The 21,115-nt window shown below is 56.6% G+C and overlaps 2 protein-coding genes across 2 annotated transcripts; one reads left to right on the top strand and one right to left on the bottom strand.

Annotated features, from left to right (window-relative positions):
* Window positions 1-1,771: 1,771 nt before the first annotated feature.
* On the bottom strand, window positions 1,772-10,229 carry Pdcd1 (programmed cell death 1). The gene is made up of 5 exons (XM_005411106.2): window positions 10,096-10,229; window positions 4,250-4,597; window positions 3,822-3,983; window positions 3,281-3,315; window positions 1,772-2,868 (listed from the first exon to the last, which is right to left on the bottom strand). Exons 1-5 carry the CDS (start codon window positions 10,169-10,171, stop codon window positions 2,635-2,637), a joined length of 855 nt encoding a protein of 284 aa, XP_005411163.1. The 5' UTR covers window positions 10,172-10,229; the 3' UTR covers window positions 1,772-2,634.
* A 5,404-nt stretch (window positions 10,230-15,633) lies between these two features.
* Rtp5 (receptor (chemosensory) transporter protein 5 (putative)) lies at window positions 15,634-19,175 on the top strand. The gene is made up of 2 exons (XM_005411103.1): window positions 15,634-15,848; window positions 17,506-19,175. Exons 1-2 carry the CDS (start codon window positions 15,691-15,693, stop codon window positions 18,965-18,967), a joined length of 1,620 nt encoding a protein of 539 aa, XP_005411160.1. The 5' UTR covers window positions 15,634-15,690; the 3' UTR covers window positions 18,968-19,175.
* The last annotated feature ends 1,940 nt before the right edge of the window (window positions 19,176-21,115 follow it).

The following is a 21,115-nucleotide window of genomic DNA, read 5'->3' as shown; positions in this document are numbered from 1 at the left end:
ATATAATTTCTATTTAGATCTTTGTGTGATAGTGCAAATATTTCCCCTCAGTTTGCTAATGATTTTTTCCCCATGCTGAAGTTTTTGTTTTCCTATTTGTGGGGCTGAATACATCATCTTATCTGTCATCCTTTGGTGGAGTTTTTGGTAGCCAGGTTCAACTTGTGGGTTGAAAAGTCTGCATTTTCACACCCCTTGTTTCCTGGAGGCTCCCTGTGCACACTGTCCTGCTGTGTTTGGGAGGATGCAAGTGTGGTGCATACAGGTGGGCCTTACTGAATCCTTTCAAGTGGCTGCCTTGCTCTCAGCACGCTTATGAGGGCATCTGCCCTCCTCCAAGTGGGATTATGCACTCAGCTACCTGTCTCCAGTGCTGATCCCCAGAATCTCCTGGCCCCACAGTGGTTCTCCTTTCACTTCTTCACACGGTTTCCTGGTTATAAATGTTGTAGAGATGTTTCAGTTCCAAGCCAGGCTTGGTAGTGCAAGCCTTTAACCCCAGCACTCTGGGAGGCTTGAGGCGGGAGGATCACAGGTTACAGCCCAGCCTGGGTAACTTAGTGAGGTCTTGTCTCAAAAAATAAAAAAATAAAAATAAAAAAGGGCTTGGGGTGTAGCTCTATGAAGGTCCTGGGTTTAATCCTCTATGAAGGGCCTGTACTGCAAGCAAGCAAGCAAGCAAACAAATAGATTATATTTCTAGAAAAGTGTTTATTGGGATGGTGTTGAATTTATAGTGTGAGCAGGGAGAAGTGTCTTCAACATGGAGACATTCATGTGAGTCCTCTTCTGTCTTGTGGGTCTGTCACTCATGTGTCTGGTGTCTCTCCAGCGGTCCCATCTTACACAGGGCTGTTGGAATGAGATATCCTCAGAGCCCAGGGCAGCCTTCGTTTCTGACCCTGGGTTCCTGTCTGCTGGCAGACCAGATTCTTGGTACTGGGCTTCTGTTTAGATTCCTGGGGTCTCCCTCCTGAGCCCATATCATCTGAGGGCCGGGGCTCTGCCTCTCATGTGTCATCTTGGTGGGTGCCTGTAGGACCTTGACTTCCTTGCCTGTCCCAGATGTGCTGATACCACTTTGCTCAGGGAAGCTCAAAGGGTGTAGTGTAGCAGGGGTGTCTGCCTGGCACCATTGTGGGCAGCCAAGATCCTGGTGATGTGGTGGGCTTGGAGTTTGAGTGCCTGTCTCAGGGAATCTCTGCAGAGGCTGCAACCCCTTACCATGGCCTGGAGCAGCCCACTCCCCCTATAGCAATGGCCCACACTGGGAACACTGTGTCCACAGGACCCCTAGGTGGGTGCCTGGCCCGAGCAGGTAAGATACAGGCAAATGGCTTGGGGACACTCAGTGGACACATGTGGACACCCATGCTGGCTGAAGATGCCTGGGGCTTGTGGGAGGTGATTGGATTACGGGGCTCATACGTGACTTGTTAGCTAACTTCTCAGTTGCTCCCTTGGCTCTCAGCAGCTTTTCTCTGCCAGGCCCTTCCATGGAACTTCCTGCCTTGAAGCCAGCTGACCATGGGTTCAGACCTTTAGAAAACCTGAGCCAAGCTAAGCTTCCTGTCCTTTAAGTTGTGGATGTTGAGTATTTTGTCCCAGAAATGAGGAAAGTGATTAAAACAAGCTACCTCCCCAAGCAGTGAAGTTTCCCACACCTGAGGCTGCTTGAGAGCAGAGTTGGGGCCCTGGGAGTGATGCCTCCCCTCCTTGAATCTCAGATCAGCCTGCTGCATGGCCTGCAGGCACAGGACAGGACTCGCAAAACTTTCATCATTATTTAATTATAACTCCGCTGAAACAAATGAAAGGGGCCCCTGGCCCCCCTGTGCAACTTTGTCCACCCTGGGCAGGATCCTGGCCAGGCCTTTTTAACTAACACTGAATGGGGACAGTGCCCGCACTGCCCCAGCCCCTGCCCTCTGAAACCCTCCCCTCTCCATGGCTGGGTGATGCCCTGTCCTGCTACTTATCTTAGGTAGGCAGGGCTGGGCTGAGGTGTGTGCTTAGAAGCAGGTAGATTTGAGGCTAGATATTCCCCACATGCCTTGGTTTCCCCCTGTAGAGAGGCCTGAGGAACTGCCCAGGCAGGTGTGAGGGCCGAGGTGACTCCTGCAGATGGATGAGGGTGCTGGTTCCTTTTCCTGCTCACTGCAGCCTTCTTTTGTGAAAACTTTTCCAGATCTGGCTGAGGGTGAGGATCCCGGGTCCCTCCCATGTGATCTTGCCCCAACAAAGTTGCCTTGTGTACACCCCCAGGCATTGTGCTTAGCCCATGCTGGGACCACCTTACCAGGGACAGCACCCAGGCAGTCTCTAGCCAGGGTCCCTAGAGCCCACAGGGATAGTGCCTGAGTCCCTGGCCATGTACAACTGTGGCATGCAGGAGCACAGGCCCAGCCAGCTCTGTCCTGACCAGGCTGGTAACATGGCTGTGCCTAACCTCCATGCCAGGGAGAGAGATGTGGTTGCTCCAGCTGGTGGTGAGCATTGGGACGTGCGTCCTGAGTGGGACTGGCACAGGAGCAAAGTTGTCATGGCCCAGCACCTCGCATGCCCTTCAACTGACCACCCTGCCCTGGGCTTTCTATGGAGGGCCTGTGGGATGTGGAGGTCCAAGGAAGCCAGTCAGAGGGGCCAGGAGCAGTGTCCATCCTGTTGCCTTGGAGGCCGGAGACCCTGGGAGTCATCGGCTGAGCCCCTGCGGCCTGGAGAGGAGGCACCTAGCCCTTCAGGGAAGACAATGGTGGCATACTCTGTATGCACAGAGGAGGCAGGGAGTTCTGGGGTCTTCTCTCGTCCCTGGAAGTCCAGCACTCCATAGTCCATGGTGAAGATGGGCAACGCCAAGGGGTCTTCCTTCTTTAGGGAGAGAGAAGGGGTGTTGTGCTGAGCCCCAGAAATGGCCAGACTCCACAGTCCCAATACCCTGTCCCCTTTCTAAGAGCAGCTGCACCAGGGATGCTGAGCCCCAGGGCCTGATGGCTGTCTCGTCACTGCCCCTCTCTGTGTGCAGGGACGCAGCCCCTCCTCTCTGGCTCTGTTTCCCTCTCTAAACTGTCTTGTAAAGCTTTGCAGATTTAGGATTCTGAAATATGAGTTTTCCAGTTCCCACCTGCCCAGCACAGGGTAGGCAACCTCATGGCACTCAGGCTACAGGCCTTGGGGCAGCAGGAGGAGGGCAACCAAGACCCTGCTCTGAGGGCCTGGGAAAGGCCGAGATGGAGGTGAAAATCTGGGTGTGTGTGTGCCCCTTGGCAGAGGCCAGACTCACCAGGGACTGCTCCTTGCTCCCAGCTCCTTCAGCCTCTGCAGAAAAGCACATTTGGAATCAAGTGGCTGGTGCCAGTCCTCCTCCCAGGAGCAGGGTTTTAACCAGGGACCCCATCTGGGAGGAGGCAGCTAGGGGTTCTATCAGCTGGGCCTGAAGTTTTCAGGTCTGGAGGGAGTGAGTCTCAGGGAGGGATGCCATGTCTTCCCTCAGATCACAAGATCACAAGCTTCGGTGGAGCAATGGGAGCCTCAGTTGGACAAAGATCGGCACACCTGTGCCTGCTGCAGGGACACAACCCCCGTGCCCTAGCACAGATTGTACCTGGCAACAAGTGTGTGTGGGGTGTGTTGACATAACACATCATGGTGGTCAGGATGTGTGTATGTGGGGGGTATGGTGACACAGACCCTCAGGGTGGTCAGCTATGCGGCTTTATAGGAGGAAATGTTGGGCCTTGGGCAGGAATCAGAGGTCACCAAGGGTATGGACATGGCCTGGGGTCTGAGGCTTGGGGAAAGTGGTACATCTGTGACAAACTTACCTGGTTCAGTCCTGGAAAATACGGCAGCAAGGACCCAGGCCAGCAGCAGCAGCACCGGGATACCCACGAGGACACTCATGACCCCAACAACCAGGCCTTGAAGGTGACCCACTGGCCTGGGCGAGGGACTGGGGTGCGCTGTGGGGAGCTCCAGGACTCTCTCTGGGGACCCCAAAGACAGGAGTCAGGGATTGTGGTGAGGGACTCCTCAGTGTGTCCCCACACTCAGAGACACCCGCCTTGTCCTCTCCAAGGGCAAGGTCTGTCCCCTTTGGGCCTGTGGTGACTGGCCCCTGTCCTGGCCTGCAGCTTGCAACAGGGCCAGGCACACAGGAGGCACAGAGGTTCCTGTGCTGTCCTCTCCTGTGGGCCCTGCCCTCCCTCCATCAGCTATCCTGGAGCTTCCTAGGTGAGAGGCCCTGCCCTACCTGTCACCATGAGCTCTGCCCGGCAGCTCTCCTTGATCTCCGCCTTGGGTCGCAGTGAGATGGCCCCACACAGGTAGATACCACTGTCATTTTGTTGCACGGAGAGGACACTCATCTGGAAGCTCCGTCCATCGGGCAGCTGAGCCACCTGAAAGCGTGGGTCCAGGCTGCTGTCCCTGGGGAAGGCAGCCATCTTGTCTGTCTGGTTGCTGGGGCTCAGCCGGTACCAGTTCAGCACGAAGTGCTCTGATGAGTTGGAGAAACTGCAGGTGAAGGTGGCATTTTCGCCCTCAGGCACTGAGAGCCGTGCTGGGGAGAAGGAGGGGCTGCAAGACCTGTCTGGGGTCTCTGAGAGGGGAGAGAGAAAGGGATTGTGAGGAGGTAAGGAGGGGGTGGGTGGTCAGGCAGGCCCTGCATCTCTCCTGCATGCCTCACCCCATGGCAAGACTTTTCTTTGACTCTGTCTAGTGTTCCAGTCCTGACTCGGGGTCCAGAGTCATTCTGAGGACTTCAGCCTCCTTCCCTTTTGACTCCAGATTGCTGCTCCCAGGCAGGCTGGGCCAGCCCCTACAGATCCTTGGGTGGTCCTCATGTGGGCTGGCCTAGTGCTGTCTGCCCTGCCTTTGTAGGGGAATGGTCACCAGGAAGCCAGCTGGGTAGGTGGAGGTCCTGAGGGCCTCAGCAAGGAGCAGGGAGGCAGTGGCAGGTAGTATAATGTAGGGCTTGTGTCTCCCAGCAGGACCTTGTACTAGAGGTCACAGCATGGGATACAGAGGCCAGCTGGGACACTGCTCCACAAGCAGACAGAACGGAGCCTCAGGCCGGGCCTGTCAGTGCCACAGCAGCCAGGGCCCTGCTGTGGCACTGCGTTCCTCATCTTGGCTCAGGCCCAGCTCCCTGATGTATGAGTGTTCACACACAACCTGCACTTACACATGGCCTCTACGCTCAGAAGCCCCCAGCGGGCTTTCCCCTTCACAGGAACATAGAGGTAGACATCAGGGCTTGGGGTTTGGAGCAGGCAGCCTCATGACCTGCTGCACTGGGCTTTACCCCAGTAAGAGCCTTTACAGTGAGTAAAGGTTCACTTTACAATGAGAGCCTCCATGGGCTCAGCACTCTGTCAGCCGCACCTGAGGTTCCCCATGTCACATGGGAAACGGGAGGCTGTTCTCAACCCTACTAGGGACCCCTGGGGGCTGGGTAGCCATATAGCAGCAATCTCCGTAGCATCCGTCCTAGGACCTAGTGTGTGACTGTGGCCAAGGCCGACATTTGCTTCCCTTTCTGTGCCTGCCCCTCGTGTCTGCTCTACACATCGCTCCTTCTTTCCCCCCTTGCTGTTTGGCCTGGCTCCATCCTGGATGACAGTACTGGCTGGGGCTGGTTCCCCACATGGTGACAGGAGCAAGGCTGTGGTTGCCATGGTTATGGGTCCTCTTCCAGGGACAATGGGACCTGTGGAGACAGCTCAAGGACCAGCCTCACAGAGAGGGGCTCATGGATGTTGGAGGCCGGTGCTCCTGCTCAGGAAGGAAGAGGTTATTTGGAAGGATCTGTCCATTGCCAGTGGGGATTGGGGGGCCCCAAGTGGCAGGTGGGCTGCGGAAGAGATGCCACACTCATCCAGCTCAGTTTCCCTCCTTCCTGCCACCTGCCTGTGATGGACAGACAGGGATGGGGGCCATGCAGGGATTGTGCCCTGTAGCAAGTTCCTCATGCCTTAAGGGCAACACAGACCCCCGAAGTCTACAGCAGATCTTTCCTCTGCCTGTGACTTCCCACCACACATAGCTAGCAGGTCACACCATGTTGTCCAACATGTCATATTGGGAATTTCCATTGACAGTGCCAGCAGGCATCTTATTCACATAGTAATTCAAGAAACACAGAAGACTAAATGAAAACCTCCAGTAGCCCAGCTCAGTGATACATGCTGGCAATCCCAGCTACTCATGGGGCTGAGGTAGGAGGATCACAAGTGCAAGACCAGTCATAGAGTGCTTGCCTGGCATGTTTGAGGCCTCAGTTCCACCCCTAGCAGGACGTGAAGAGGCTGAGTCTGGCCAGTTGGGATGGTACATTCCTGTAACCTCAGTACTTGGGAGGTGGAGGCAGGAGGATCACCAGGAGTTCTAGTCTAGTCTGGGCTACATACTGAGTTCAAGGCCAGCCTGCACTACAAAGAGAGACCCTGTCTCAAGAAAGAAGGGGACAAGTCAGGGAGAGGCCAGCCATGGTGAGCGCTGGGGCCCTGGGATGCAAGGATGCCCGGATGGATGGATGTCATCCTGTTTTTGTCCTTATAGTGTCCCCGCTCATGTCCTGCAAGGTCCAGAAAGAACCTGGGCCCTAGGCTGGGTTTCCAGGCTAGGCTGGTGGCCCAGGGATAGAAGGATGAGGGTAGGAGGATGAGAAGGGCACACAGACAAGGGTGTCCCTTCTCCTCATGGAGGATAGTTTTACAAGGGGCTCAGAGGCCAGGGCTCCTGAACTGATGCCCCACTGTCCCAAGAATCTACTGTGGACTCTCAGAGCCATGCCCAGCTCCCCTGAAGTCTATAACCTGGGCTGCACCAGACTTGGTGTCTCTGGATCTGTTGTGTGGCCATTTTGGCTTTGGGCCTGACATAGCTCTCCCACCCAGCAGAGGCCGCTTGAAGGCTGCACCAGTGTGGCAACATCTGTGGTCCCCTCCTCTTGGGCTAGAAACCCAGGGTCCCCTCCCAAGCTTTCCCACTGACCCCCAATCTGGACACACAACTCTCTCCTCCAAGTCCATTGCTAGGCCTGGGCCCAACTATCAGAGCCTCCAAACAGATCCCTACACCCTCAACACCAGATGACTGGAGAGGTCCCTGGGGGTCAGAAGAGGGCCCCACCCCAGGGAGTCCCAGGGCAGTGTCCTCTTCCCTCCTGCACAGGTCCTGCCCTCCAGGTGGGCTCTGGCTGCCCGATCAGCTCTCTTGGCCCTGGGGCTGGTCCTTACCCTGTCTTCATGGTTCTGGCCCTTGCCCTCCAAGCCTGAGTGGTCATAGTTAGGTGGCCTTGGCTGCCCCTGGGCTTTCCATTGCACCCTTATGTGGAACCCTCTCTTGTGGGTCTAGGCCCAGCACACTCCTTCCCACCCATTTTTCTGTTTGGATCACTCTGTCCTTCATGCAGTGGGCCTTGAACCAGGACTCTGGTACCAGGAACCGCCTGGGGACCCCTCAGGCTGAGCGTCTAGGTGTTCCCTTGCCCCTTGCCTGCTCGCTGAGGGTAGGACTAGAACATGGTAGCCCCTTACCTGTACCAGGACTACTACCCAGGGAGCGCAGTATGGGGATGCAGAGGGGACACTTGCCTCCTGTTCACCCCAGCCTGTCCAGACCCAGACCACCCTGCCTGGAGCTCCCACTGAGGGCCAGGCTGTGATTTAATGTTTTTCCAGAGTTCAGCGCTAGACTCTTAACCACCAAAGTTATGTGCCAATAGTGCCTGGAAGTGGGCCCTTCCTTAGACTCCCAGCTTCTAGAATGTGAGTGGAATAAACTTTTGTTCTTTATATAGACCTGTTATGTTCAATGACAGCAACAGAGGTGGAAATAGACACAGACAGCCATCTCCTCCAGGAAGCCTCCTGGCTTCTCAGCAGGTCAGGAGTCTCCCGGAAGGTAACATTCAGAAGTGACTGCTGCTGGTTCCTGGGGAAAGTGAAGTCTGGGGTATTTCTTTGCCACTCTGTTGCTTTCCCTGGGAGCCATGGAGGGGGCTGACAAGCAGACATTGTGTCTCAGACCAAGAAGGGGGAGGCTCAGAGGTGACATCAGAGATGACAGGACCATCTGGAGGTGTAAAAGCATTGCAGATGGGCTTTTGGGGCTCCTGGTGACCCAGCAGCTCTCTTGAATATCCTGTGCCCAGAGCAGCAGCCCAGCAGGGAGAACCAACTTGAGAGATGCTCCTGATCACTGTGGGTCCCCGGGGTACTTCACAGCCCTGGCTGGGAGAGGAGTGGGCTACACTGTCTATAGCCAGCACACAGGGGGTCCTGTGTTCTGCAATAAAGGGCATGGGTGGAATTGTGCCCCCAAACTGGTGTATAGGAACTGCACTTCAGAACCTTGGGGCCCCTGACCTCACTGAGAAGAGCGTGGCTGTGATGGGATTGTTCAGGAGGATGTCATACTAGAACAGGGTGGGCACAACACTGGGAAAGGGGCACAGGTGCGTGCATGGGGCGCACACACACACAGACACACAGACACACACACACACACACGGATGAGAGCCGAGTTCAGGGAGATACTGCTGCCAGCCAAGAACTCCAAAGTAGCCGGGAGCACCCCATGAACTCCTTGACCTCCTCCAGCCTCAGAACTCCAAGGTGCTGCCTTCCTGGCTTTGTCACAGCAGTTGATAATGTGAGTTGATAATGTGCAATGCAATGTCAGAGGCCCAAATCTACCCAGGGCAACTTCTTTCTGGACACAGGCCCAGGTCTTCCTCCCATTCCAAGCTGCTGGGTTTGGGGTATCTCATGAAATGTAGTAAAATGCACACATAAGCGAGGGCTACCCACAGCGAAGACCAGGATAAGTATGCTAAGCAAATTCAGAAGGAAGACTTCAGGGACGAGAGGATTCCTGCAGCCAGGGTGGTGGGTTGGGGACAGGATGAGTACAGCATCACTTCACCAAGGGCCCCCCACTGTGTGAACCCCACTTGCACAGCCCGGAGTAAGGGGAGCCCAGGCCCCTGTCTTCTGGACCACCCTTCTGACAAGATGCCCATGGGCCCTGGGACCACCATGTCCAGGCTGTGTCCTCCATGGGGTCCTGGTCATGACCCAGGCTTTCTTCAGAGTGCCATCATGGAAGGACAACCAGGTCCCAGGGAGAAGGCACAGGGGTTATGTGGGGCATGAAAGAACCGAGTCAGGGAGTGGCCAGTAACAGTGGGGCTGGGTATTGAGCAGTGGAACTGAACATATTTGTCAAAGGATCAGCGGGAAAAATGAGAAATGAGTTGCTGCAAAGTTAGGCTGGCCAGCTTGCTGATAGAGCATATAATAAGTGTTACAGGAATTTTTCCTTAAAGACAAAGGCGTCCCCTAAAAGTTTGACTATTACTAACAATACAGATATGGTCTGTCTTTAAAGCAGATTTGGTTTTAGTTAAATTTTGTTTAGAGGTGTAAAAAAAAAGTAAGGCCTGGGGCCTTGGGACATGAGGACACCTGGATAGATGGGTATCACGCTGTCTAGGTCCTTGCAGTAGCTGCTACCCCCTATGTGCCCTGCCAGGCCCAGTGACAACCTGGGTCCCCAGCTGAGCTCCCAGGCCAGGCTGGTGGCCCAGGGGCAGAAGGATGAGGGGTATGGACAGGGTGGGTCCTTTCTCCTCTAGTAGATAGCCTCACAAGGAGCTGAGAGGCCAGGGCTCTGGAACTGAGACCTTACTGTCCCCAGAGACTGCTATGGACACCCAGAAATGTGCCTGGCCCCCTTTGAGTCCATACTCTGAGCAACCTTTTCCACGGCCACCAGCAGCTGCCAGTCCTGCCAAGTGGCTGCCTGGAAAACAGTGTAGACAGGAGATGTCTAGGCCCAGGGACAATGAAGTGAGGGCTGTGGTCTCCCAGAGAGGGCTGATGACCCCCTCTCACCAGGTACCCAGGGCTAGCTGAGGGGAACAGAGGTCCTGCCTGCCCAGCAGCAAGGAGGGGCCCCGCTAGAGCCTAGAGAGGGCACCTGGGTGCCAAACCCACAGGACAGTCTGGGGTGTTGGGGACTGGTCCTCACTGACAGGGACAAGAGCCCTGACTTGCCCCAGCTGGCCCCACACATCACGCGCACACCTACCTAGGAGCCATCCCGGCTTCCAGCCCAGCTGCAGGACTGCCCAGATGAGTGACCAGGGCACCTGAGAGACCCGCATGCCCAAGCGCCAACCTGCACCTCCTGTCAACGGCTGCCACCTCCTCGGCTCAGGCAGCGGAAAGGAAACTGTCCCAAGTCATGCTGGAGGGAGGGGACGTGCCCTGGGCCCCCGCCCCCTCTTCCTCCACCTCCACAGGGGCGGGGAGAGCTGCTGGCAGGAGGGGGGAGGGGAGTGCTGGGGGAGGGGAAAGCTGGGGAATGGGGAAGTGTGGAGGGGTGGAGGATGGGGGATGAGAGAATTGGGGGAAGGAGAGAGAAGAGACAAGGGAAGGAGGGAGACAGCAACAGGAGTGGAGACAACGATGGAGTGGGAGCAGCCTGCCCCAGGAAGGGTCTTTCTGGCTCTGACCCCTGCTGGGGCAGTTTATGTCCATTTCCTCACCTGTGGCTTCCTCCTGTCCCCTCCAGAGCTGCCCTCTGTGTCCCCCTGCTCCTTGATTCCTGCCTGGGGTTCTGCGCTGCAGGAAAGTAGACCTTTCCTTCCTGCAGAAGGGTACCTACCGACCCTTAGTCTGGCTGTTGCAGACCTGTTGAACCATTGGGGTCTGGTAGGGTCAAGAGTGGAGCAGCTGGGCCAGGGACAGGTTGGGTCACTCAATGCCTGGGTCCTTCAGACTAGGACCCTTCCCCTTAAAGCTGTGGAACCAGGACACTGCCCCCTCCTGTGGGCTTCCCAGATAGCCCACTGTGGCCCACTGACCTGTGCTGAGATCCCTGGCTAGCCACATCCCTTTGCCTTCAAGGACCTCACTGGGGCCCACCTGCCTCAGCCTCCAAGTGGGGAGCTTATCACAGGCTGCCCTCCCCTCGAGGTCCTGGCCATCTATTGTGAGGTAGGTGGGTCATTTCACTGCATCCCGCCTGAAAGCATGATCACAGAGTAGAAAGCAGGAGGAGTGAAACTGCTGATATTAACGATGAGGCTGAAATAAGAGATGACCTGTGGGCTGGAAACCTTCTGCCAGCTGCACCCAGGAGGAGACATGGGATGGGCCAAGGTGGGAATGAACTGAGCGTGGCCTTGATGGTGGTTGGTGTGGAAAAAGAGCATCAGCGATGGTAGTGGCATGCTGTGCCATGCACGAGGTGAATGAGGCCACTCTTGGCCGTGCACTTGGGTAATGTGGGCCTTCAGGACGTCAGGGCGCTGGCGTTGCCACAGGTTGCCAGTGGGAAGGGCCTAGGCAGGCTCTGGTCAAGACCCCTGCCCCCAGTCCCCAGCACACGGTGGAGCTTGCCTCCGTGACAGGACCCAGGGGAGGCCGGCGCTGGCTGGGCCCTCCACCTTCCCTAGCCCTTCTTCCCAACAGGAGCCTTATCCCCTCCGGACCTGGGTGTGGGGTAGCCAGACAGCACCCTGGCTAGGAGGGGGCCTGGGAGAACAGGCAGCTGCCTGGGGCCTGTCACCCTTTCAGCTGAAGCCCTGCTCAGTGCTGCCCTGCAAGAGGTTGTACAGAGGCCCCATGCACTTTGCCTGAACTCTTCAAGGATGCTGCAGAACTACAGGCAACACTATAACCAGGACATGACTCTGTTCCACTGTGTGCCTTGTGCCTGTGGGGTGAAGCACTGGAGTGAAGAGGGACTTTGGAGCCAGGCTCGCCATAGAGGCTTGGGCACCACAATGTGACATCCTGCGAACACACTGAGAAATGAAAGCTGGGGTTCACACACAGACACAGGGATGTCACAGTGGTTTTCATGATCCCCAGGACCTGGAGTCTGCCAGATGTGCTAGGGCAGGGCAGGGGTGACTAACAGGGACCATTCATACCACAGACTGCTGTGAGGACCAGGGAGCTGAGGCCCACAGCTGGAGGACCCCCAGGGGGACATGTGTGCTCAGGCCAGCCCTACAGTGTGTGCACATGGCCTCAGCTGGTGTTTAGGGAGGTTCTGAATCACCCCTCCTGCTGGGCAGTGAAAAGGCTGAGGCCCCGGCTAGAGCCCAGCTGGGAGCCTTCTGAGCCCCCGCTAGAAGTCTCCACAGGGCCTCTGACCTCCAGTTTCCAAGGCGTCAGCCTCAAAGTTAGAAACCATGAGCCAGTGCAGGTAGAGAGTGGAAAATGGGGGACAGGGGATCCCCAGTGCTCTGAGGGCAGCAGGAAGTTTCCATCCTCGGGGACAGGGACAGGCTGGGGAAGTGAGGAAACAGGGCTACTCTGAAACTGCCTCTGTGTGGCGCTACGTGGGTGGCAACAGCGCTCCAACCCGCGCCTGGGCCCAGTGAGTCCCATCCAGGCGTGGCCGCCCACAGGACACCCAGGCTGGGCTGGAGATGCAGCCTGATTCACAGCTGCCTTGAGGTTGGAACAGGAAATGGTTAATAGTGTTTGCAAATAAAAACTTTCTGTTCATCATGTGTCTGAAACATTTCCCAGAAGTTAAAGAGAGTAGCTAACGTATCTGCCAAATTAGGAGCTTAATTTTACAAAGCCAAATGGGGTGTTCCCATACTTTACCCTACAGAAGAGGGAGGGCCCCAGAGAGGAGGGAGGATAAGCGATTCCTTCCTGCCTCTCTGAAGCTAACTTCCTAGAGTGTGCTTAGTAATTCAAGTGTGGACTTAAGTTTCAGTTTTCAAAGATGTTTGTTTGTGGGTACTTGTGTATGTGTGTGTAAGTGTGTGTGTACACGTGTGTGCAGATGAGTATGCTATGTGCTATGTGCAGTTATGTCAGGACCATGGCCTCTGGGGTGGAGGTTTTTCCTCCTTGAGAGCAGGGACCCTAGGAGCAGAGTTGGGCCTAGGTCCTGCCTCCCTGGGGTCTCTGGCCCTGCAGAGCCTGGACCAGATCACACACTGGGTGTGTGGTAGTGGTAGCCCAGACATACTTGCTGACTCTTTGGGAATGAGAGGTACGTTCAGTGCCCCTATGAAGACACTTCTTCCTGCTCTTCCCTGCCCCTTTCTGCATCTGTTCTTTTGTCTTTTGTCTTTCCTGGTCTCTATCTCTCTCTTTCTTTATTTTTTATTTTAAAGTGAAAAAAACCAATAAAAACAATGATACAGAATTTTAAATCAAAATAATAGGAAATTAACAATGGTTAATATATTGTGTATTGTTATCTTCAAAGTAGTTGCTCAGATTACAAGATATAGGTATCTCTTTCTGTCTCTCACCCTGTCTCCACCACACACACACACACACACACACACACACACACACACTCATGTGCACGCACACGCATGGCAGTGATCATAGTGGGAGCAAAGCCATAGGTCAGCTGATCATCCTTGTTCTGGAGCTCTGCCTGGGCTCCAACCTCACCCTCCTCTTGTGTGTTGGGTATGCTCACGTGTGTGTGTGAGAAGGTGTGGTCTCTACCACCCTGCTGCAGAGCTGGTGCTCCCTGCGAGAGCCTCTTGTGGGCTGAGCAGTCCAGCATCCTCCGTGGCAAGGACTCTGCTGGATGGATGCTGTGCTGGCCGCCAGCGCAGGGCTGTGGCAACACACTTCAGGGAGGTGGCTGTGTCCTGTCAGCCTCTGGCTTCCCCACTGTCCCCTTCCAGCAATCACTCACACCACACTGGGGCCCAGGGCCAGTATTCCCACAGCCTCAGGGCTTCTGAGTCCTTTCCTACTGGGCATGGCAGGAACTTGCAGCAGAAGCTTGAAGCACAGGCCACAGAGTACACCAGGACTATGTCTGTGACTGGTCACTGTGCTGGCTGGCATGGAAGTGGCCTCTGTGAGGCCCATCTGTGGATCAGGATCCTGATGGGTATATGGCTGCTGCTTCTCCAATGCTGTCCTGGGTGTCTGGAGAAGTCTGGGATGCATTGTTCCGTGCACTTTTTAAGGACTGGCATTGGGATCCTCAAGGCTGCTCTGGGTAGTGGCCAGTCCCATCCCTAAGGCTTTTCCAATCATTGAGCCTGACTTGGTCTCAGGAACCATGGAGCCTGCAGAGCAACAGAGATGCTGGGCTGGTGGGTGGTGGGGAAGCATCCAGGAACCCAGGCTGAGGCTGGGGAGAGGAGCAGGCAGCAGTTGTCTCCTTGGACCCTGTGTGGCTATGACCAGGCCCTCCAGAGACCCCCACACCATGGCCTGAACCAATCAAACAACTCCATATTAGGTTTTCGTTCAGATTGCTGCAGCCAAGTGGGGTGATGATCATAATCCCAGAGAACAGTGCTTGCAGGGAACATGGCAGCTGGTGCATTCTCCCTTGAACTGGAATTCTGGAGGTAGGTGATCCAAGAGCAGTGTGGTGACACCAACTCTCATCTGGGCCCATGTTTCTGGTGCTGTGCTCCCTCAGGACTTGCTTCCTCAGGCTTCTAGCCTCAAGGGCACTCATGGCTGCTAGAGCAGTGGCCACCATCCCTCCTCTGATGCACAGAAGAAAGCAAAAGTAGAATGAACAGTGCGGCTCATACAGCTGGTTGACCCCATACTAAGGAGCTTTTCTGGGGAACATCTCAGAGATTTCCTCTCATGCTTGTTGCCACACTTAACTGCAGGGGAAGACGATGTCTTGTGTCTGAAAGGGAGCGGGAAAGAAGTTTCAGGGTGAAACATCTAGCCACAACAAAAAACTCCTTGGTCTGGATTAGCTGTAGACTGGACAAAGAGGAAGAGGGAATTGGTGAATTGGCAGGAAAATGAGAGATGACCATTCAGGGGAGAGGGTAGAGAGGTGGTGATTGGAGGGCAGGTAGGGATCTTGTGTTTGATCTGGGGCCAGAGGCAGGTGGGTGGGATTTGCCCAAGCCTTGGGAAGTGCAGATGGTTTTGGGGACATCTGTGCTAAGTCTGCATGATGATATTGTCAGGGCCAGAGAAACAAACGATGTGACCTGAGGCTAGGGCAGGACCAGAGTGGAAGGAGAAAGATCCACACAGAGCAGGTAGGCAGTTGGGCAGTCGAGGAGCGGTTAGCCTGGGCTCAGTCAGGGGCAGGTAGGGCACGCCACTGAGCATTGGTGACCTGGCCCAGGCTGGAGCAGGGGTGTCTCCTGCCCAGGGGTGGCAAGAGCGGTCCTCGATGTTAGGCAGGTTACACGGGGTCAAGAGAAGGGACCTGAGGGCAAGCTTTCCCATGGCTGCAGACCCATGCCAGGGCTGTAGGCTGTGGGAGAGAGGGCTAACAGTCCTTTTGACATAATGGGTACTGGGCAGTCACTTGTGATGATACAACACTTCAGTCACTGGATGTATGTGCCACTGAGACCTGATTTGCAGAGTGAAGGATTTTGATCTCGCTTTTCCACAGGTGTGTCTCTATGACACCTTACCTGTGAGAGTGAATGTATTTACAAGAAGGCACATGGACTGGCACAGATGCCAGTGTGCCCACTGCGTCATGCTGATTGATGATCTCTGGGTGGTGGGATCCTGGGTGATTTTGTCATGCAGTGATTTTCCTTTCTGCTTCCCGTTTCTGAGACAAATCTGGTTGCCATGGAGGCCGTGCTGTTGTCAAGGCAGCTGATTGGCTGACACTCGGGTGCAGGATGCTTCCTTGGGTCCGAGCGGGTCAGCCCGCATTGCGCAGCCCAGCAGCAGCATGGACAGGGCTGGGGTGGATGCGTGGGCAGACACCTTTGCCCAACTCATGGCCGAGAGGAAGCCCCAGGACTTCTGGGCTCTGCACCCTCAAGACAGCCTGGTCACCGGGCAACCAGACCACGATAGTCTCCAGTACTGGCTGAAGGGGCTTTCGAGGTGCGGTGAGGGTTGGGGGTCCTGGGAGTGGGAGGGGGCTGAGGGTGTCTCCCACCAGCCTTAGCTGGGTCTGGTCCCTGAGAGGGGTGGGTGTCACTGGAATCAGAATCAGGGCTTCTTTCTGGCCTGGTCTAGTCCTCAACAGGTGGGTGGGGCCAGGAGCTCTTGTCCCTTCTGGGAGATGGAGGTAGGTGACATGGAGTCTGTTCTGCTCATTCTGGCTCCTCTGGCCAACACTGTCTCAGATGTGTGGGTCTTATGTTTCCACAGCATTGCCATGGCATCTCGTGGACAGGTGAGAGCTGAGCAGTGCTTGGCCTGAGGAATTGGGGAGCCATCTCCAGTCTGGCTTTGGGGTGCAGTGGGGGGTGGGAGAGACATTTCTGGCATGAAGACAGACACTATCAGTATAACAAGGACATGGCCTGTGCCATGGACTTCTCCACTCTGCAAGTCATCCCTGACCCTGTAGGATGCCCTCAGGCTGCTGGCAGGTGTCACTGTTGGTTCCTGGGCAGAGGGGATTTTCTGCCCTTTGAAATGGCTGCCACAGCTCCTCAACATTTGAAACCCTGGGGCAGGAGCATGATGGTCCTGGCTGTTTCAGTTCTGGAATAGTGACGCTTCTCTCTGTGAGACATCACTACCTCAGAGCCCAGGTGCAGAGCTGCCCTAGAACAGTGGGGTGGGGGACGATGCAGGCTGCAAAGGATGGGAGTGGGTTTGGGAAAGGCTCCTTACTCCCTGCTCCCCAAGCTTAAGGGAGTCAGAAGCTCCCTTCCCTAGGCAGGAGCTATGTCCACATGGGTGGAGGACAATCCCACCACCCCAAAGCTCCCAGAGAGTCAGGCTTCCAGAGGCCATAGCTGTGCAGCTGTGCAGCAGGGAACACAGGTTTTTGGAGAGGGTCCCCTGCATGGCCAGGAGCTGCCAAGGATGCCCCTCAGGGCATTCATCCCAGCCCATCCTGGGGTCCTGAGCTTGGTTTCTCTTGGTTGAGGGGACAGGTGCCCAGCTGTCTTGCTCCCATCAACTGGCAAACACATGCGCTCATCTGTGGGTCTATGCCAGGCTGAACCTTCCCAGGGCTCCCAGAAATTTCCCATGCTTTGCATGCAGGTGCCCTTGACTCGATTTCCCTCAGCAGATGGGTGGAAAGTGGAATTGCCCCTTCTTTGGGGATGGGTATCTATCAAGGTCCATCCCTCAACACCCTTCCTGCTGAGCCATGGCAGGGGCCTTGTTCTCCTGTCCTGCCTTGTCCACTCACAGTGGGCTGCGTCTGATACCTGCTAACCCCAAGCCACAAGCAGCAGAGATACCTTGCAGATCTTAGCAGGTCAATCCCACGCCACTGATGGGAGGCATTTGTGCTCAGTCCCTCAGACCACAGGGCTGCAGGCAAAGGGGTGCAGACAGCAGGCAAGGGTCCCAGGGACACGGAGCTCCTGCATGGTGGGAAGAGGTGCAGGCCTGTATCAGCCCACCCTGCTGGTTGGTGGATGAGGTTTGAGGTTTGAGTGTGGGATGTGGGACCAACCAGAAGTGTCAGACGGTAGGCCAGATGGTGGGGCCCTAGCAGAGCCCTGAGGGTTCAATGTGGGGTCTCTTCACAGCTCAAGGTACCCTTCCACTCACCTGTCCCATCTCCCCACAGGCTCCAGTGCAATCGCTGCCCTTGGACCTGGGGCTCTGCCCATGTGCGCATTCTCTTCCGCCTGTGGTGGGACAGGGACCACCGCCGGGGGCATGTGAGGATGCGCCTGTGGGGCCCACAGTGCAGGCTGTGCCCACCAGATGCCCCTGGGGAATGCCAGGTGAGCCCTTCCCACATCCGGCCTCTCCTCCGAGAGCTGGTCCTGCACATCTTACGAACCTGCTATGGGGACAGCCCGGGACAGGGCTCTAAAAGCCGTGCTGGTGATGGCTGCGAGGCCTGTGATCTGGGCGTCTGCTTCCTCCAGAGAGAGCCCGAGCCCACCAGGGTGTCCCTGGCCAAGAGTGTGGAAGCCTTGGAAAGTAGGGGCTCTGGGAAGGGCAGTGAGGCCACCACAGCTGGCCAGGGCCAGCTGCTCCACCCTGGAAGCGGCCCCCTGGTCAAGCATGCCAGGGACCCCAAACCTGTCTCCATCCCCATCCTGGTGATTGACTTCATGGAGGAGCCCTTCTCTGAGGACAGCGACTTCTTTGATGAGGGTGACCCGATAGTCACCATTCCCTTCTCTCTTGTGGACACGGAGGCCAGCCATGGTCTTGCTCTTGGGGAGGTCATTGGCCAGGGCTCCATCTGCTTGGCAGGAAGCTCCGGGGCTGTGCCTGAGGGCCAGAACATCCCAGTGCACTTCAGAGCCCCCATCTTCCCTGGCCAGGGCAGCATCCTGGAGACTTTTGAGCTCCCAGGCTTCCTCTTTGGGGGCCAGGGCTCCCCACCCAGCCCTGTTGGCATTGCTAAAGGCCAGGGCCCCATCTCCTTCAGCGTTGGCTGCCTGGCTCCTGGGAATTCCTTTCCCTCTGTGTCCTATGTCATTGGCCTCCTGGCCAACGGGGAGGGCGCCATCACTCTCCCCTTATCTCTAACCAGCATCTTCAGGGGCCAGGACAGCCTCACCCGTGTCCCCGAGGGCAGGGGGAGGGGAGATGGTGGCCAGAGCTGCACCACTGATGGTCACAATTCCCCTCTGGAGACACACGCAGAGCACCGAGCTGCCAGCAAGGGCGGCCCTGCCACTTTCCCCTTCACCTTTACTGACAACGCCCCCTGCAAAGACTCTCTTAGTGACGTCGCCAAAGGGAGAGAGAAGGGAGCCAGTGCAGAAGGCCCAGGATCCCTCATCATCAGTCAGGGCTCCATCACCATCCCACCCTCAGTCCTCAGGATAGCAGGGAGCATGGGCCCTGGAGACCCCCAGCGCCATGGCTTCGTCACCTTCCACCACTACAAGAGGAGATGGCTGAGCTCTGGGTCCAGCAGGTCCATCAGGGAGGAAGGTGCCGGCCCCCGAAGGGCCCGCCGCAGGCCCCGCTCTGAGCGCCGCCAGGACTTCTGGCTCTGGGTGTCTGTGACCATCTGTGCCCTGTGGCTGCTCTGCATGTTCAAGCTGAACCTTGCTGGCCTGTAGAAGCCTGACACCCCCTCTGGCAGCCCCACTGTGACCCCCACAAACTCACCCCAGGAAAATGTCTCCACCCCCAGCCAGAAACTGGTGCCTGCTTTCCTGACCTGTGTCCCTTTCCTGACACGAGTGCTGGTTTTGTGGATGTCTACTGTGAGTGTCCTGTGAACTGTAAACGTGTGTTAAGCTCAATAAAATAAAACCAAGCCCAGAAGCTGGAGCCACCTGCGCCTTTTACTCAGAAGAGCTCAGCACCCTTGCTGTGTGGACAAAGCGTTTGGGGCAGGCCCCTTTCTGGGCTCCTGCCCACTCCAGGAAAGATTACTCCTAGAAGAGGTCACACTTCCCTTGTGATCTGCATCCCACCTAGACTGTAGGGGGAGCCCTGAAAGTGCTGGGGCACCCTGTGAGTCCATCCAGCACAGCAGCCAGGAGATTCTCCCACCTCTTGGGACCACACTCTGGTGGTCCCATTTGGGAGACCCCAGTTTCTGTAACAAGGGGCAAGGCACGTGGGGATCCCAGCCACCCTGTCCCTCCTGTCCTGGAGGAGGGTGGGGGTTGCCGGGAGAACCCAGCTCTGAGACAAGGGTGTCTTTTGAGACCGCAGAGGTTTTAGAGGGGGAAAACTGTGCTTGGGACCTGTGGTCAGGAGTCCAGTGGTTTCCATCTGACTTGGATCTCACAGTATATTTGGAAGCCCAGGGAGGTGGCCTGCGCCTTTGAGATGACCCACCAGAACCCTGAGATACCTGAGCCTGGAAGGTGCTGCCCCTGTGGGACCCTTGCCACATTGTGACAGAAGGATGGCCTGCTGGAGGGCCAGTCACTGGGTAGAGCTGGGGGCCCCTTGACCTTCTGCCAGCTGGGGGCTGTTGGACCTGCTGGACAGAGACGCACTGCCCGATCCTCCTGGCCCTGGATCTGCTCAGCAGTCCTGTGAGTGTCCCCGATCTAATGCAGCACGCAGCCCCATCTCCCCCTCCCTTACCCACCAAGCCCCCACCCTACAGTGTGCTCCCTGCCCCTGGCCGTAGGACCTGGGAGACAGTGTCCCAGTGGGCATAGCAGTCACCTCAGGGCAGGGGACCTGCCTGAAGTCACTCGGGCCCCACTCCAGTCCCCTGCACAGCCCAAGCTTTCCCGGAGGGAAGCCCACTGCCCCAGCTGGCTGTGCAGTTTAGCTGGAGACTCTGACCCCATCCTGGGGCTCCTGTGGATCCCCCGGGTCCTCACAGACTGACTACCCTCCTGCTACCTTCAACGGCGAGCTCCGGGGCGGGTGGGGATCTTCGCCCCGTGACCGCTATTGTGGGATGTGGCTCCGGGGTGATGTGGGGCTCTTCTGGAGCTGCCACCACTTGGTCGCCCGAATCCCTGGGCTCCTTGGCTTGTCCCCTGCCCCAGCTGCAGTTGATTAGCTCCCTGTACCGTCTTGGTCTCCCCAGCACCTTCTCCAGTTCTTCCCCGTGACGTTCTGAGACCCCTTCCCCAGTCCCCAAACCCCTGCCCAGCCTCTGGTCTTCAGGCCCGCACCTCTGCCCCAGCCCGGCCTCCTCTTGTCCTTTGGCGCCCTCGCGTGGCGGTGGGTGGGACGTCCTTCCTATCTGTGAGGGCTCTACGCCCTGTTTGCTCACCCTATTTTCGTGGACCTTGAGGAGAGCTCACCCCGTTAGCATCACCAGTGTCGATTTTCACTGTTACCTTCCATTCACTAGCAATTATACTAATTAAATCTCACTAGCAGAAGTGAGACCGAACGGAGCCTGCACTGTGGATCTATGGCACGTCAGCCATTTCCAGCTCTGTGTCCTCCGTGGTCCTTGTGGGGAAGTGGAGGCATAGACCCAGATCCCAGTCCTTCCTACACTGATCAGTGAGGATCCTGTGAGCACTGTGATTCGCTGTTCTGGACCTCTTGTAGAGGTGTCACAGGGTGGCTCCCATGGGAGGCAGACGCTGGGGAGAGGCCCAGGGCTGAGGTTCTGTGGAGAAAAGGAGGAGAGGATGGGATGGCACAGGCTGACAGACCCAACTGGGACCCCTGCACCATCCAGCCCCCACTACCTCAGACTGCACCTTCTAAGAGAGGCATCCCCAGACAGTCCCTGTGAATGTACCTCCATGCCCGAGCATGGTTGCCCCAAATCTGAG

Source organism: Chinchilla lanigera, unplaced genomic scaffold, assembly GCF_000276665.1.
Source record: "Chinchilla lanigera isolate Chin_1 unplaced genomic scaffold, ChiLan1.0 scaffold00141, whole genome shotgun sequence".
NCBI lineage: Eukaryota > Metazoa > Chordata > Mammalia > Rodentia > Chinchillidae > Chinchilla > Chinchilla lanigera.
This window is presented reverse-complemented; position numbering and strand designations above follow the sequence as displayed.